The sequence below is a fragment of the Halichoerus grypus genome, chromosome 5 (genome assembly GCF_964656455.1).
Source record: "Halichoerus grypus chromosome 5, mHalGry1.hap1.1, whole genome shotgun sequence".
In the NCBI taxonomy this organism is placed as follows: domain Eukaryota; kingdom Metazoa; phylum Chordata; class Mammalia; order Carnivora; family Phocidae; genus Halichoerus; species Halichoerus grypus.
The window spans coordinates 181,420,387-181,435,817 of NC_135716.1; the positions used below are offsets into that span (position 1 = coordinate 181,420,387).

The following is a 15,431-nucleotide window of genomic DNA, read 5'->3' on the forward strand; positions in this document are numbered from 1 at the left end:
AGAGCATAAAAGGAAGAAAAGAAAAAGTGAAATTAAATGTAGTTCCGTACCGAGTTATTGATGACACAATTATTCAGCATCCATTTATTTTATTTTTCTGTTGCCTCTTGGCTGAGTTGATTGGATGCTTCGATTACTTCAGGTATGGGAGGGAGAGTTTAGCTCGAGGAGCCATCTCTAGATGCTCTAAGAATGAGCAGATAAACCTGTTCTGAGAACGAGCAGATAAATTTTATTACGCTAAATAAAAATTATTGCTTGCAATTTGTTTGCTGTGTTACTTTTTTCACCCTAAGGATCATGTTTTATTGATGATCAATGAAAGGATCTAGAGAGATTGCTTTGTGATTGGACCGTGAACATATGACGTGGCAGCATTTTCAGCTTTACTGTGCACCTGTAACATCGAATTCCCAAGTATCAGAAATGTCTCAACGACTTCAGGGCTGTTTCCCCACTTTCTGATTATCTGCTTCTTCAAGGAATCACTTAGAAAAAAAATATCCTCAGGCAGGTCAGGTGACAAGCTATCATCTTAGCTAGGAATTTGTCTTATAGGAATATGTTTTAGAGTGAATTTTCTGGCAGCCCCCTGGGCCAAGAAACCCTGAACTGGCTCTGCAGAGCTTCTAATCTCCCCCCTTTTCATTCTGAATTAATTGATCTCTTTAGTTTGTTATGGGCATTTAGGATCATACTTATAGTGATTGGTACAGGCTGATTACATCTTTGTATGGTTCCCCAGCCATTCTAAGCATTGACACAGGTCCTTGAGCTCCTAAGAGTTCCCTGAGGGGCTTCATGATGCCTCAGAGCTTTTAGTTTTGCAGTTCCAAGATCATTTCCTGGCTTTAATTAACTGTTGTTTTTATATGTGAAATAACTTCGACCTTCAGCATTTTTATTGTTTTGTCTGTATGTGCTCAGTACTTCATTAGACACCATAACTTGACAGTCATTTTATTTATTGGTTCATCCATCATTTAACAGGTCATTGAGCTGCTAGTTGGGGAAGGGCTCTGAGGTTCTGGGAGCACCCACCTGAACAATATACTCTCTCTGCTCTTGAGTACTTGTCAGTCCTGTAAAAATTCTTTTATCTGGAGCTACCCCACACAGAAAAGTTGTAAGTCCTGCGTTTCCCCCAGTCTTCCTCAGCGTTAACATCTGACATAACTATAGTATGGTTATCAGAACCAGGAAATTGGCATTAGTACGATACAATTGAACTGAAGACCCTTTTGAATTTCACTAATGTCTTACTCCATTCAAGCTGCTGTGACAAAATACCATAGACTGGGTGGCTTGTAAATAACAGAAATTTATTTCTCACAGTTCTGGAAGCTGGAAGTCTGAGATCAGAGTACAGCGTGTTTGAGTTCTGGTGAGATCCCTCTTCTAGTTTGCAGACTGCCAACTTCTTGTATCTTCGCGTGGCTAAGAGCAGAGAGGGAAGGCAAGCTTCTAGTCCAACACCACAAGATTCATTTTATCATGCCTTTTTTTGCAACTTTTTTCTTCAACAGTGAAAAATTCCGTTGTTATTAAAATATAATATCTTTATTTTCTTCAAGAATACATAGTTTCAGAATTTGTAACCCATGTCCCTGTGAGAAACAGATTTACTGACTAAATTTTTGTCTTTAGTCTTGAAATATATCGGCAAGATAGCATTTTCCAACATAGCTTAGGTCAGTTCTGTTCTTTCACACCGCCTTATGTGTGGCTGTGTTACGTATTTGTAATAGAGTTAGGTTCACCTGTTGGACTTTGCCTTCCGCTTCTAGCTCCTCCTGGCGGATGTGCACTGTTGTTAAGTTTTGGGTATATGAGGGTGTGTGGGCTGTGGCTGTGCTTCTGAGGGTCAGGGCCGTGGACAGACGTGTAGTTGTCAACTCTCTTACCATGGTCCCATCCCCCACCTCTTTTCTACCCATCTGCTATCGGTAACTGATTGCTTTGCTTCTTAGTTTATCCCTCCTGCATGTTTTCATTTCAAATGAGCAAATACATGTCTGTGTTCTTATAACCTCTTCTTTCTTATATAAGGGTAGCATCCTACAGATACGCTTCTGTGTTTGGTGGTTTTTACTTAATGGTATGTTTTGGAAATTGTTCCGTATCAGTTCATAGAGATCTTCCTCATTCTCTTTTACAGCTGCATAGAACTCCACTGTGTGGCTGGACCCTAGTTTATTTAGCTGCTCTCTTGTGAATGGTCATTTAGGTTGTTTCCAGGATGTTTCAGTTATAAATGATGCTGCAGTGAATATCCTAGTGCATATGTAGTTCCTTATTGTTGGATGTGAATCTTTAGGGTAGATTCATCAGAGAGAGATTGCTGGGTTGAAAGGCGTATGTATATGTGGTTTTCCTCCAGAAAGCATATGCCCATTTGCATTCCCTCTGTTTCCCCAATAGAACGTGTGGTTTTATTTTTTATCATAGTGCCAGTCTGATAGGTGAGAAATAGTATCTCAGTATTCTACTTTATTTTGCTAACAGTGAGTGAGTTTGAGCGTTTTTCCATTATGTTTGAAGGATATTTTTGTCTTTTTTGGTGAGTTATCTGTTCATGTCATTTCCTTTGGGATTTTTTTTGTCTGTCTGTAAAAGTTCTTTACATTTTCTCTTGTATATGTTGCAAATGTTTGCTCCCACTTGACAGTTTTATGGTTTTTAAAAAAAATTCTGCAATACTTACTTTTACCTAGTCAAGTTTGGCAGTCTTTTCATTTATTCTCTCACGCCTTTGAGTACTACTTAGAAAGCCTCTCCCTGCACCTGATTTACAGAGGAGGTCTACCCAGTCATCCCAGCACCATTTATTAAAAAGCCTATCTTGTGTTCACTTCAGCAGCACATAGACCAAAAAGCCTATCTTTACCTCAGTGGTTCAAGATGCCACCTTTGTCATAGATTACTTTCCATGTGTAATCCAGACTTGTTATTCTGTCGTCTGTTTATTTATGTGCCACCGCCATGCTCTTTTAATTGTAGAGGCATTGTAGTATTTTTTACCATAATACTGATAGTTTCCCCTTTCTCAGTTATTTGTTTTTCCTGTGAATCTTCATAGTAAAGTGTTTCATTCTATTAAATAGCTGGTTGATGGCATTGAGTTTATAGCTCAAACTATGGAGAAATGCCATGTTGAGTTTTCCTATCCCAGAACAAGGGATGTTTTTCCATTTTTTCATGTTTATTTTTGTGTCACTCAGGAGTATTTAAGACTTTTCTTCATAGAGATGTTACCATTCTTGTTACACATTTATTTCTGTGCATTTAATCTTACAGACATACATTGAACTCTGTACCCCACTAATAAAGAATACACATTCTTTTTATGTACCTTGGCACATTCTCAAATTCATCATATGTTAGAACACAAAGAAAACATTTATCTGATTAAAAGGCAATAAAACTGTAGTTTACAAACAAAAACAAAGAACTGAAAGACCCTATCACCTGGAAATTTGAAACTTCCTCTTTCTTAACTATAGAGAACACACTGATGGTCACCGGAGGGGAGGGGGACACTTACCATGATGAGCACTGAGTAACGTATAGAACTGTTGGCTCACTGTATTGTGCACCTGAAATTAATATAACACTGCATGTTAACTACACTGGAATTAAAATAAAAAACTTAAAAAAATAAAGCTTCCTACTAAACAACACCTGAGTAGAAGGGGAAATAAAAACTGAAATTAAATAAATTTTTAAAAACAACAGTAAAAATACAGTGTACTAGAATCTGTGGCATGTATTTAAAACACTGATCAAAAGAAGGCTAGTTACACTAAACACATCAATATAAATGAAAAAACAAATGATTGAGTTCCCAGCTTAAATGATTAAAAGAACAACAAATAAATCAAAAGGATGCAGTGATGTCCAGCTCAGCATATGTAGAAGAGATGCTTAAAACAGTTCCATTTGACAGTGGGGAGGCAGAGGCGTTGAAGTGGAAGTGATGTCAGTTGTCACACATACAGTAACTATTTAGGAAACTATGTGGAGCCATATTCTCAAAACACCGTACACGAGTCAAGATGAATTGTAGAAAGATAACCCCTGGGAAGGCAAGAGAAACAGAAGAATGAAAAACAGAAAAGAAACTTTAAAAAAACTTCTGTGCCTGTCATTAGTCAAATGGCTCACAGTTGACAAGATGCTGACTCTGTCTCAAGATCTTTTTTGTGCTCAGGCAAGGGTGATGACCAAAGCTGTGGGCAGGCCTGCTGCTCTAAGCATTCTGTGCATTGCCTGTGCGCCTCGTTCCAAGTTTCTCTGAGGTTCGCACATGCCTGGGAATCTACAGAGACTTTCCCAGTTACGGATAGTTTCGATGGAATGAATTTCTGGGCCATATTTCCATTTATATTCTCTCCTGTGTAAGGTGGTTCTTTTCCTCCTCCTTCATCCCCTTCAGATCGCCTCCTCCCACCAGTTGGGGCACTTGTCAAATGGTGCAGCGCCCAGGGTGGAACTGTGGGGCACCACACCAAGGAATACCAAGGTATACCAAAATGAGTCCAGCAGGAAGCCGTTGTTTCTGATGAATGAAAGGCCCCTTAAATAGTCATATTTCTGTTAACAGTGAAGCATCCCATTAGAAATGGGGCATATAGGACCTTGGAGGCTCTGAAATCAGATATTTCAGCACGGTGAGAGTGATGGCAATTTTCTCTTAACAGTCTCTCTTCCTTCATTCCACAAACAATGTCAAATAATGTACTGCTTTTGAGAGAGTAGATGAAAAGAGTGCTTTGGAGAAAAAAAATATTGAATGCTTAAAATGATACACACATACTTTCTAAATGTAATCTCTAGTCTTTAAAATATAAGCTCTACTCTTCAGCAAGAGGTGATATGAAAGATATTTCAAAATGGATGCCAACCACAGTGGGCTTGCCTGCTCTATCTTCAGCTCCAGTTAGTACTCAGGGCTACATACAGGATGGCTCATTAATTGCCAAGAACAGCAACTTTATTTTTTATTTTTTTAAAGAGATTTTATTTATTTATTTATTTATTTATTTATTTATTTGAGAGAGAAAGAGCATGCGAGCGGAGGTAGAGGGGGAGGGATAAGCAGACTGCATGCTGAGCATGGAGCCTGACGCAGGGCTCCATCTAAGGACCCGAGCCGAAACCAAGAGTCTGATGCTTAACCGACTGAGCCACCCGGGTGCCCCAAGAACAGAACTTTGAACAGCCATGGTTACCTGCTAGTGACTCTTGCTGTTTTATTTTCCCCTAATACTTTAAAAATACTTATACAGTAAAACACACATTTTAAGTTTATATTTTCACGAACTTTGATAAATTTGTTTGACCCTGAACACGGCATGTAATATTCCCATCATCCCAGAAAGTTCTCTTGAGCTACTCTCCTCTTAAAACTTCCCACCCAGAAGCAACCATTATTCTGATTTCTCTCACCACAAATTACTTTTGCCTGTTCTAGAAATTCATTCACTAGAAATGGAATCATACAGTATGTGCCTTTTGTGTGCCTGGCTACTTTTACTCAACATTTAATATTTGAGACTTTTTCTCCATGATGTGCTATGTATCAGTACTTCTTTCCTTTGTATTGTGAAGTATTTCATTTTACAAATATATAATGATATTTTACCCATTTCCTTATTGATGGACATTTGGATTGTTTCTAGGCTATTATGAATGAAAGCTATTATACAGCAAAAAAGCACAGAGAAGGAAAATAGAAATAAAAATAGAAATTAATGAAGAGAAAAATATTAAATCTAATTAATCGAATCCTTTAAAAATTTTAGTATCACTAAAAGTGACATTATGACCAGTTGGGATTTATTCCAGGAATGCAAGGTAGGTTCACTATTAGAGACTCTACTAATATTGTATACCATATTGTTACATCTAAGGGGAAACAAAACCCCATATCTCTAAAGCAGTGATTATTTCTAAAGCTAGCATCATATTTAATAGTAATACCTGAGAGACATTTCCACCGAGATTAGGAACAAGGCAAGGGTGCCCATTATTTCCATTGCTTTCCGCATTGTGTGGGAGGGTCAGTGCAATTCAGGTGTTAAGAAGGAGTAAAAAAAAAGGGTGCCTGGGTGGCTCAGATGGTTAAGCATCTGCCTTCGGCTCAGGTCGTGATCTCTGGGTCCTGGGATCGAACCCCACGTGGGGCTCCCAGTCAGCGAGGAGTCTGCTTCTCCCTCTCTCTCTGCCTCTCCCCCTGTTTGTGCTCTCTCTGTCTCTGTCTCTGTTTCTCTTTCAAGTAAATAACTCTTTAAAAAAAATAAAGAGTAAAAGAGATGTAAAACTATGTTTATTTGCAAACAACAGTTAATATACCTGGAAAACCTCAGAAAACGAATGATTAAACTATCAAATAATAAAGAATTCAGTCATGTAGCAGGATATAAAATTAACATACAAAAATCAGTACCTTTCACATAACCAAATAGAAAGCAAATAGAGGACATAGTGGTAGATGAGATCATTCATTACAGTTTCATGGTCATTTATCAGATGATATGCTTCTGTTCCTGCTGCTTCTGGCTTTCCCTAAACCAGTTGTGTTGCTCTCCCCACGGAACATTTGGCAATGTCTTTAGATATTTTTGATCGTAACAATGATGTGTGTGGTTGTGATGTGGGGGTACTATATCCAGGGATACTGCTAAGTATAGGACAGCCCCTAACAAAAATGAATTATTCAGTCCAAAATGTCAGTAGTGCTGGGACTGAGAAACCATTTCCTGAACAAAACATACCTGTTTTCCAGTGCCTGTGTTTAGAATTGTGGGTTGGTAGGGTTTCTATACCTTTAACTAATACATTGATAGGGTACACTTGCATGTAATGCTGAAGACTAGTAAAAGAGGAATCACTTTCCTCCAGTTACAGACAGTGATGGAAATAACTTATTTTGTGTAGCACTTCGGTGTATAAAGTTTCATAGACTTCTTATTTGATCTCCTTAATATGAGGTGGGTATAATAGGTGTTCTTATCCCTGTTTAGCTGATGAAGGAACTTACCGATTTTTTTATGGGTTTCAGGGACTAAATCACATCAGACTGATGGGTAGTTAGTTTCAGAGTGAGTGCATTGTTTGTTCATCTGTGAAAGTATCTTACCTGCTTTTTCTTTTCCAGAAGCTCATTTTAGTTCCAGCTACATACTAGATAGAGATAGGTCCTGGGCCTGCAAAGTTGATTCCTAGTCCATATTTCCCTTTAATTGTATCTTGTTACTTAGAAATCAGTGCTTCCAGTGGAACTTTCTGTGGTGTTGGAAATGTTACTTAAATCTGTGCTGTTCAGTATGGTAGCCACCAGCAACACGTGGCTGTTTAAATTTACGTTAATTAAGATTAAATAAAATTTAAAATCCAGTTCTCTTCAGTTGGAGCAGACACATTTCAAGTGCTCAACAGCCCTGCATTATGTTATCAGTATTTCCCAAAGGAACGTCAATAAATCAAAAGCATTTTTGTTTCATTTTTAAAATGGAGGTTGAACCCCATCTTAGTTAGCTTCTGCCCATTACTGAGGCTTTGGTCACACTGAGGCTTAGTTAGCTTCTGCCCATTACTGAGGCTTAAACTCTGTGGAAAAGGAGGGTGTTGCTTTTTAATTTCTTTATAGGAAGCAAATGAATGTCATCCCCATGTTGCTATCCCTCAGCTAGTTTCTTTCTCTGACACCTTGGTCATTAGCTGGTGTGTATGTTGTTAATGTGCCAACTCACGGAGTCCTCATGGGAATGGAATGCCTGTTGAAGTGGTAGGAATTCATTCCCCTGGAAGCATCCCATGTGAGCTGCTGATGTGCTATTGATTCTCCAGTTCCATCTGCTATACTCACAGCCCTTAGCTTCCACTTGATGTTAAAGTTACCTTCTGTGACCACTAAGGGAATTGCTTAAAGCCTCCCTGCCTCCTTGGGAACGCTGGAAATTCTCCCAACACCTGTGTGTGTGTGTGTGTGTCTTTGTGTTTTAAGGAGTTTGGTCGTATTACAGAGTTTTCAGCTATACTGCGGTTTAAGTTGTGTTGGTAGATGAACCTGGAAATATTACTGCTCTTTTTATTGCAGTATTTCTTTGAGAAGGTATTTTCCAACTTACTGTCATTTAACATGACCTGAAAATTTGGGAAGTGTGTGTTTATGTATTAGAGCCCATCTATGTATTTAAAAAGTTAAAGTCTGTCAGTTTTAAGATCCAAGTCATTTTATTCCTTGCACATTAAAAGAGAAGAAAAACATTTGACAGTTTTACATTCTGCCTATAGTAAAGTAAGAGGAAGAAAAGGCCCATTTTGTTTTGATGATTTAGAAAGGCTTTAGGCGGATTTTTTTTGTAAAGTAATTTAACTGTGGTTTAAATTTTTCCTGTCGGTTGTAGTTTAATATCCTTTCATCACAGCCCTGCCCTCAATTTACCTCTGTGGTTTAATTAATTCTAATCCATGACTAAAATGCTGAGGTAAATGCAGTTAAGTTGTGAAGTTGTAGGTTGACGCAGTCCTGAAACAAAAAAATACAACATTTGGACGTTTTCTTAGTTCTTTTGGGAACTCCTAGTTTTCTGAATTGGTAATTTTGGAGTCTGTAACCATATTCTGCATGTTTTTAGAGTAACGTGGATTTAGTTTTATCTTCCCCTGCCTCTGTCCCTCCAGTAGTGTTTCAGTTTGCAAAGCAGTTGATGGTAATACTAATGTATTTTTTATGCTTGTTTATTTTCAGAGGGAAGTGTAACATCTCCCATTTTTCTGACATATTTGCTGCTAGAGAGTTTAAAGCTCGAGTGGATTCATTTTTCTACATATTAGGCTACAACCCTGAGACAAGGTAAGTGAGTTACTTGGGCCCACTCAGTGAGAACTTTTGCTTTTCTCACGTGCATGCGTGCGTATATGTGTGTTTACACATTTGGGTATATGCTAGTAAGATTAAAAAACCAACTCCAAAACCCAAAGTAAACCTCTTTGGAAGGTGTTCTAATTAATGTCTTTGGTGTCTAAAACAGCTTATTGTTTGCTCTTGATTTTATTAAGAAAAGGAAAAGTGAGAAAATTTGGGTTTTGAGAGGGCAAGGCAAAGATGTACATTTAGTTGATCTGTGTTTTAAATTTAACTATGAATTGGCAGTTTATTACCCTACTGTACATTGTGTCAAGCCTTCCATGATACCATATTGAAAGTTAGGACATTTTTTAAAAAAAGATTTTAATTTATTTATTTGACAGAGTGAGAGAGCACAAGCAGGGGGAATGTTACAGGGAGAGGGAGAAGCAGGCTCCCTGCCAAGCAGGGAGCCCGATGCGGGGCTCGATCGCAGGACCCTGGATCATGATCTGAGCCAAAGGCAGACGCTTAACCATCTGAGCCACCCAGACGCCCCGAAAATTAGGACATTTTTTGTTAAAGATTTTATTTATTTGAGAGAATGAGAGCGCATGTCTGTGTGTGTGCGCATGAGCCAGGGGGAAGGACAGAGAGAGAGGGAGAAGCAGACTCCCCGCTGAACAGAGAGCCCAATGCAGGGCTCAGTCCCAGGACCCTGGGATCATGACCTAAGCCGAAGGCAGACACTTAACCGACTGAGCCACCCAGGCGCCCCTGAAAACACCTAGGACATTATGGAAAGTTTGTTGGTTAGTCATTTGTTTTATTTATTTAGTAAAACCTCAGAAACACTCAGAAATACCTTTAGTAAGATGACTGGTATGAGATGGATACATTCAGTTCTCAACCATCTAAGTAAGATCTATGTAACAGAATTATTACGTTTTAAGTGACAAACAATAGGATCAAAATAATTTAACAGAAAAAAATCTTTATGTCTGTAATAGATTGTAGTTTAACTTAGCACATGGAAGAACTTCTTTAAGAGTATGTGCATTCATTTTTATTCTGTGTCAATCATGCGACTACAATGGATTAAGGATTTAAAAAGAAAAAGAATGTTAGCTGGTGATCACGTAGTCTGTGCTCAGGACATCCGAGACATAATCTACAGACATAAGGACTTAGAAAGATAGAGAAGCTGCTTGGCCAAAGGAAGGTAGTGGAAGAACTGCATTCAGTTCTTTAGGTGCAAGGTGGGTATTATTTTAGAGAAAACCTTTTCCTAGAGGATGCTGAGAAATTATATATAAAAATTAGAAGGTTACTGTTCAGATAATTAATCTAGGGTTAATAAAAGGCAATGTATTCTTTGTCACAATCCTAAGAGGCTGCCTAAAGCTCTGTTGGCACATACATATTAGTGTCTCTCTCTGTGTATGTTGTAGACAACAACTATAGGGGTAATAGTGTAATGAATGGTCACCTGTTTTAAAAAAATTAAATTCAATTAACATATGTGTTACTGGTTTCAGAGGTAGAGGTCAGTGATTCATCAGTCTTATATAATATCCAGTGGTCACCTTTTTTTTTTTTTTTTTTTACTTTATTTCCTTTAGAAAACAGTAAATTTGAGCTTTTATTTTCTTTTTCAAAAGTATGCCCTGTTCCAGTGACAAAGAAGCTGATCAGTGATAGTATTTCAGAGCATCCTGTATTTCAAAATGTTTATTTTACATATGGATTTATTGACTGCCTGGTCATATCTTGGATTTCTGTCTTAGATACAAAGGAGTCCAGAATTTCAGTGATGCCACGTTGATTTAACTGTTTGATCAGTGGTTGTCACGTTGCACAAGTTGGATTGTATTAGTGAATTGACTAAATAGCTTTTGTGTTTTAAATGTTTAGCTCTTGGGTTCATAAGAAGCAACCAAATAAATTTTTTACTTGTTTTGGTTCTGTGTCTGTTTTTGCTGAATGCTTATTAAAAATGGTGTATTATATAACTTAACTGTGTAAATAGAGACTCGCACAAGTTCTGGTCTCATTTTTCAGTGGGTGTTGCTGTCAGTCATTCAGAGTGATTTTTCCCATCAGTTATGTTTTGAAGTGTGGCTTAGGTATGCAGTAGCAGGGTATCTGTCTCTCATCTGAAAACAACACTGAGACATGCTCATGGCAGTGCGTCTATAGATTCTGCATCCTGAGTCACTGCTTTTTCAGCTTTGACTTCCTGGTGGCCACTTGTTCATTGCTGTGCTTGTGTTCTCCTTGTCCAGCTTGTGCTTTGATATGTTGTAGGTTTTTGAGGGGTGTTGGGTGAATTGAAATGAAAAAAAGACTTGAATGTCTACTTACAAGTAAAGCTTGTGGCAGATTTCACACTTCTCACAAAGTGAGTGTAAAACTTTGCCCTGGCTCACCGGTTTCACCCTGAATACCACTTTATAACTCTCAAGTTCCCATAGTCACTCAGATTGTCACAAGAGCGTGTGTAATTCAATAGGAGTGTAGAAAGACTCTACTTCCCCCACCTGGCTTGCACACAACCTAATCCTTAGAATGCTTGGGCTTCATACCCTTGCAGAATTTACCTCTGTTTGTGTCATTGTTTCAAACCTGTGAGGGATGGGGTTGTGTGAAAAGCGGGCTTCTGGTGTATTCTCCCCCATTCGGAAGTCCTGACTGCATGCTGCTCTGTGCTAACTTTCGGTGCCCTGAGTTGTTTGGAGAGGAAACGTCAAACTGTTCTGCACCTGTGAGACAGAGCATATACGGCCAAGACCACTGCAAGTGACAGAACGGTGACTTTGATGACCGTTGCCCTCCCTGGAAATAACTCAGGAATGTTAGTCCAAGTGAGCAGTTGAGACTGAAGCTTGAGATGGGATTGCTTCTTTCTCATAGCACATTTTCTGATAGTAGTTAAAAGCTGATTTATGTAATTTTCCATAATTTATTTAGCATATTCACCTGCACTGAAAGTTTGGAATGGTTTTTCACATTTTTGCATACTTTTTTTAAAGCCCCAGTGTTTGGCTACTTTAAAAATTTTCCCCTAAAAAAAAATTTTTTCCCCCTAACCTGGTTATTATATTTCTGAACATTTCATCTTGTCAGAGACCTGACCTTTCCAGACTTCTTCTTTTTGATGGGATTACTTTATTGAACCATGTGTATGACAGGAAACAAGACTTTTCTATATTCTTTGGTACTTTGCTTTTAAAAGTTCAGGGAGGGTAGATTTCTTGGTAATTGACATGGAATTTTTATTATTCTGAAATTCTGTATTTAATTCTGAAATCCTAAACTCAGTTCTGAAATCTGAAAGCTCTGAAAAATAAAAAAAAAATTTTACGCTAAGTTTGGTGCTGAAGCTCATTGGATGGTCATACTTGGTCTGAACTGAGATGAGGCTATTTATATTCTTGAGTTAGTTCACTTTGGGTTGAGTGAGTTTGCACAATTTTTACTGCAAAAGTATCAGTGTGATAGTAGGGGGCCATTGGGCAGACACTTCTGGGGTGTCACATAGTATATAGTATATGGCTATGGTACCTTTCTAAATCTAAAAAATTCTGAATTCTAAAAATCTTCTGACCCTTAGGATCTTTGGTAAGGGATGGTGATACTGTATTCTTGCTAGCCATGACATTTAAGGAACAAAACTTACTTGAGTAAAATATTTGGTGGCAGATGTTTCCAGCTTCAAATAGGATGCAAACGACAAGCGTCTGAGTAGTGAGAGAGGCCTGAAGTTTGAACGCTTAGGTAATCAGGCTTTGCTTCTGGAGTTTGTTTTGACATTTCTGCACTCAGGGAGTGTGTACTTAAGATTCACCCCAAATTTAATTCTGCAGTCAGCAGCCTACTCTGCAATATAATGTCATTATATTCTCATTTTGTCTGAAGGTTCTAATCCAAAATTTGGTTATAAAATAAAGTCAATAAATTTCAGCTCAAAAATCCTAATACATAAAGCCAGTTAGACCTTAGAGACATATGCACAAAGCACCAGTATTCTTGGCTGAACTAAAGGAGGTTGGCTTATAAAAAGAGATGATTATAATCTCTATTCATAGGGACATGGCTGTATTCATCTGCCTACTATCCTTAGTTGCTTTTTTATTTATCCAGTATCTCATAGCCAGTATGATTTATTTATCCAGTATCTCATCTGACTTCTTGATCTTTTTGTTAAGACTTGACTCCCCTCTTGGACCAGGCAGCCTGGGTTCTGACTGTGGGCTGTCACTTCATCTTTGTGTCCAGGGCTAAGGCTGGTACTTCCTGGACTCTGTTTCTACCTCAATAAAATGGTTGTGGCACAAGCTATCCTGTCGGTTGCTTGTGTAAACTGTCAGGTTTTTTGTTGCTTCTTGGGAATTGCAAAAAGAATTATAAATTTGGTTGAAAAATATCAAAGTTTGTTTTTTAACCCCATAAAATGTTAAGTCCAAAAGCAAAACATAAACTACTTCCTAAGATGTCTTGATTCTACCAAGTGGACCATTAACCATCTGGTTGATTGTGCTGACATATGGAAATCTGAACACTGGGGATTTTTGACTCTGCTTAGAATATTGATTATAAAATTCATTTTGAAAATACACAGTTACTAAAAATGAAAGATAAATTACTTGCCTCTAATGAAACTGACATAACAATTATAATGAATATGTAAGTGGTATTAATGTGAAACAATATACATTTCTATGGTCAGAATATTTCAGTGAAAAATTTGAGAGAACCAAAATTGAACAAAAATTTTTTAAAGATTTTATTTTTTGAGCGAAGCGCAGAAGCAGGGGGAGCGCAGAGGGAGAGGGAGAAGCATGCTCCTCACTGAGCAGGGGGCCCGATGACGCAGGGCTCCATTCCAGGATCCTGGGATCATGACTTGAGCTGAAGGCAGACGCTTAACCGACTGAGCCACCCAGGCGCCCTGAAAAAAAATTATTTTTTATTGAGAAAGAGATCTGAGCTTTTTATAGTAAATGAACCTGTCCCCCTATATAGCATGTAGGTGGTATTGAATTTTTGGATGTCCTTTTCCTCGGCTTCCTTCCCATCCCCTCACCTCAGCAGCTTCAGTCTACTGGCCAGTACCAGTATACTTTCTGGCCCTTTCTGGGTTTATGTTTCATTCCTTTGAAAAATTCTCCTAAACTTCTTGCCTCAGGCCAGTGAGTTAGGAGGGGAAGGGGAGGGGAAGGGAGTAATGGTCGAATCTCAGCAAGAATGAAAGATTTTGGTAGTGGCCATTTGAAAGGAGATGTTTACTTTTAAATTATAAAACACGAATTTTCCCAGGAACCAGTCCATTTGTTTCCCCTTGCTAGATACGGGTTTTTTTAGGTCACTAAAGTGCATGTAGGGGTGGTGAAGAGAACATATAAAATGTAGCATTTTGTATTGATGGTCACTGATCTGTTGCTCCTCCCCCACCCCCACCGCATACTGTCTTATAAAAGTGTTGATCTCTTCAGAGACTTGCTCTGTAGCATGAAACATCTGATTGTATTTTTTGTTTCTTTGCTTAGTGAAAGTGAGTCTTCTCTTGTTAGTCAGATGGAAAACAAGTTGAGAGCTCAAATCTCATCCAGGAGAGAATGTCTGTGATCAATCACCTGTGCCTTCTCCGCTTTTCTTTTTCTGAGGAGTTTTAAAGCAATATTGAAGCTTAAGGATTACTGCCATTATATTTAGCAGCAATCATAAACTGAGGCACTTGCAAGGACTTACAAATAATCTCTCCCCAACTGACAGTGGTCATAATGTTACTAATAATAGCTACAGTTAGTGAGGCCTATTGTGCCTAGCGCTACTCTGAGTTTTACTTGCATAATTTATTGATTTCACTTTGTTTTGAAGCAGTCTCAGTCTTATCGAATAGCTATAAGTATAGTAGAGGACCTTTTCTAACTGAACCAATTAAAAGTATGCTGTCACCACGAGGCTCTACCACACTCTAATACGTGGGGGTATTCCTTAGGAGCAAGGGCATTTTCTTACATGACCACGATACAGGCCTCCAGCTCAAGAGATTAACATTCAAATATTGCCGTGGCATTTGCAGACCCAACTCAGATTTTATCAGTTTTCCCAATAAAGACTTTTATAGTAAAAGGAGCCAGTTTGATGGATTCAGTTGTCTTCAGCTGATCAGTCAGTCTGGAACAGTTTCTCAGTCTTTCTTTCACTTCATGACCTTGGTACTTTTGAAGATTATAGGGTATTTTGTAGACTGTCTCTCAGTTTACATTTATGATGTTTCCTTATTAGATTTAGATGATGTATCTTTGACAGGGATAGCACAGAAGTCATGTCTTCTTTTTTTCTACATTCTATCATAATTTTTGTCTCATGGCTGGTAATGTTTACTTTAATCAGTTGAATAAGGTGCTGTTTGCCAGACTTTGCAATTGTAGAATTTCTCTTTTTCCTTTGATAATTATTGACCATTTTGTGGAAGGTTGCTTTGAGACTATGTATAAATAGCCTCTTCCCATGAAACTTTCATTTTATTCATTTATTTACACTAGGTGGATTAATGGCTTCCTATTTTATT

At 38.2% G+C, this 15,431-nt stretch overlaps 1 protein-coding gene across 7 annotated transcripts in view; it reads left to right on the forward strand.

The window, feature by feature from the left end:
- The window catches only part of RERE (arginine-glutamic acid dipeptide repeats), a 415,927-nt gene that overhangs the window by 249,686 nt on the left and 150,810 nt on the right, over nucleotides 1–15,431 (forward strand). For all 7 annotated transcript variants that reach the window (XM_078073823.1, XM_078073818.1, XM_078073819.1 and 4 more), the window contains one exon: nucleotides 8,756–8,860. In XM_078073823.1, coding sequence (XP_077929949.1) covers nucleotides 8,756–8,860 — 105 coding nt within the window. The remainder of the gene's footprint in view (nucleotides 1–8,755; nucleotides 8,861–15,431) is intronic.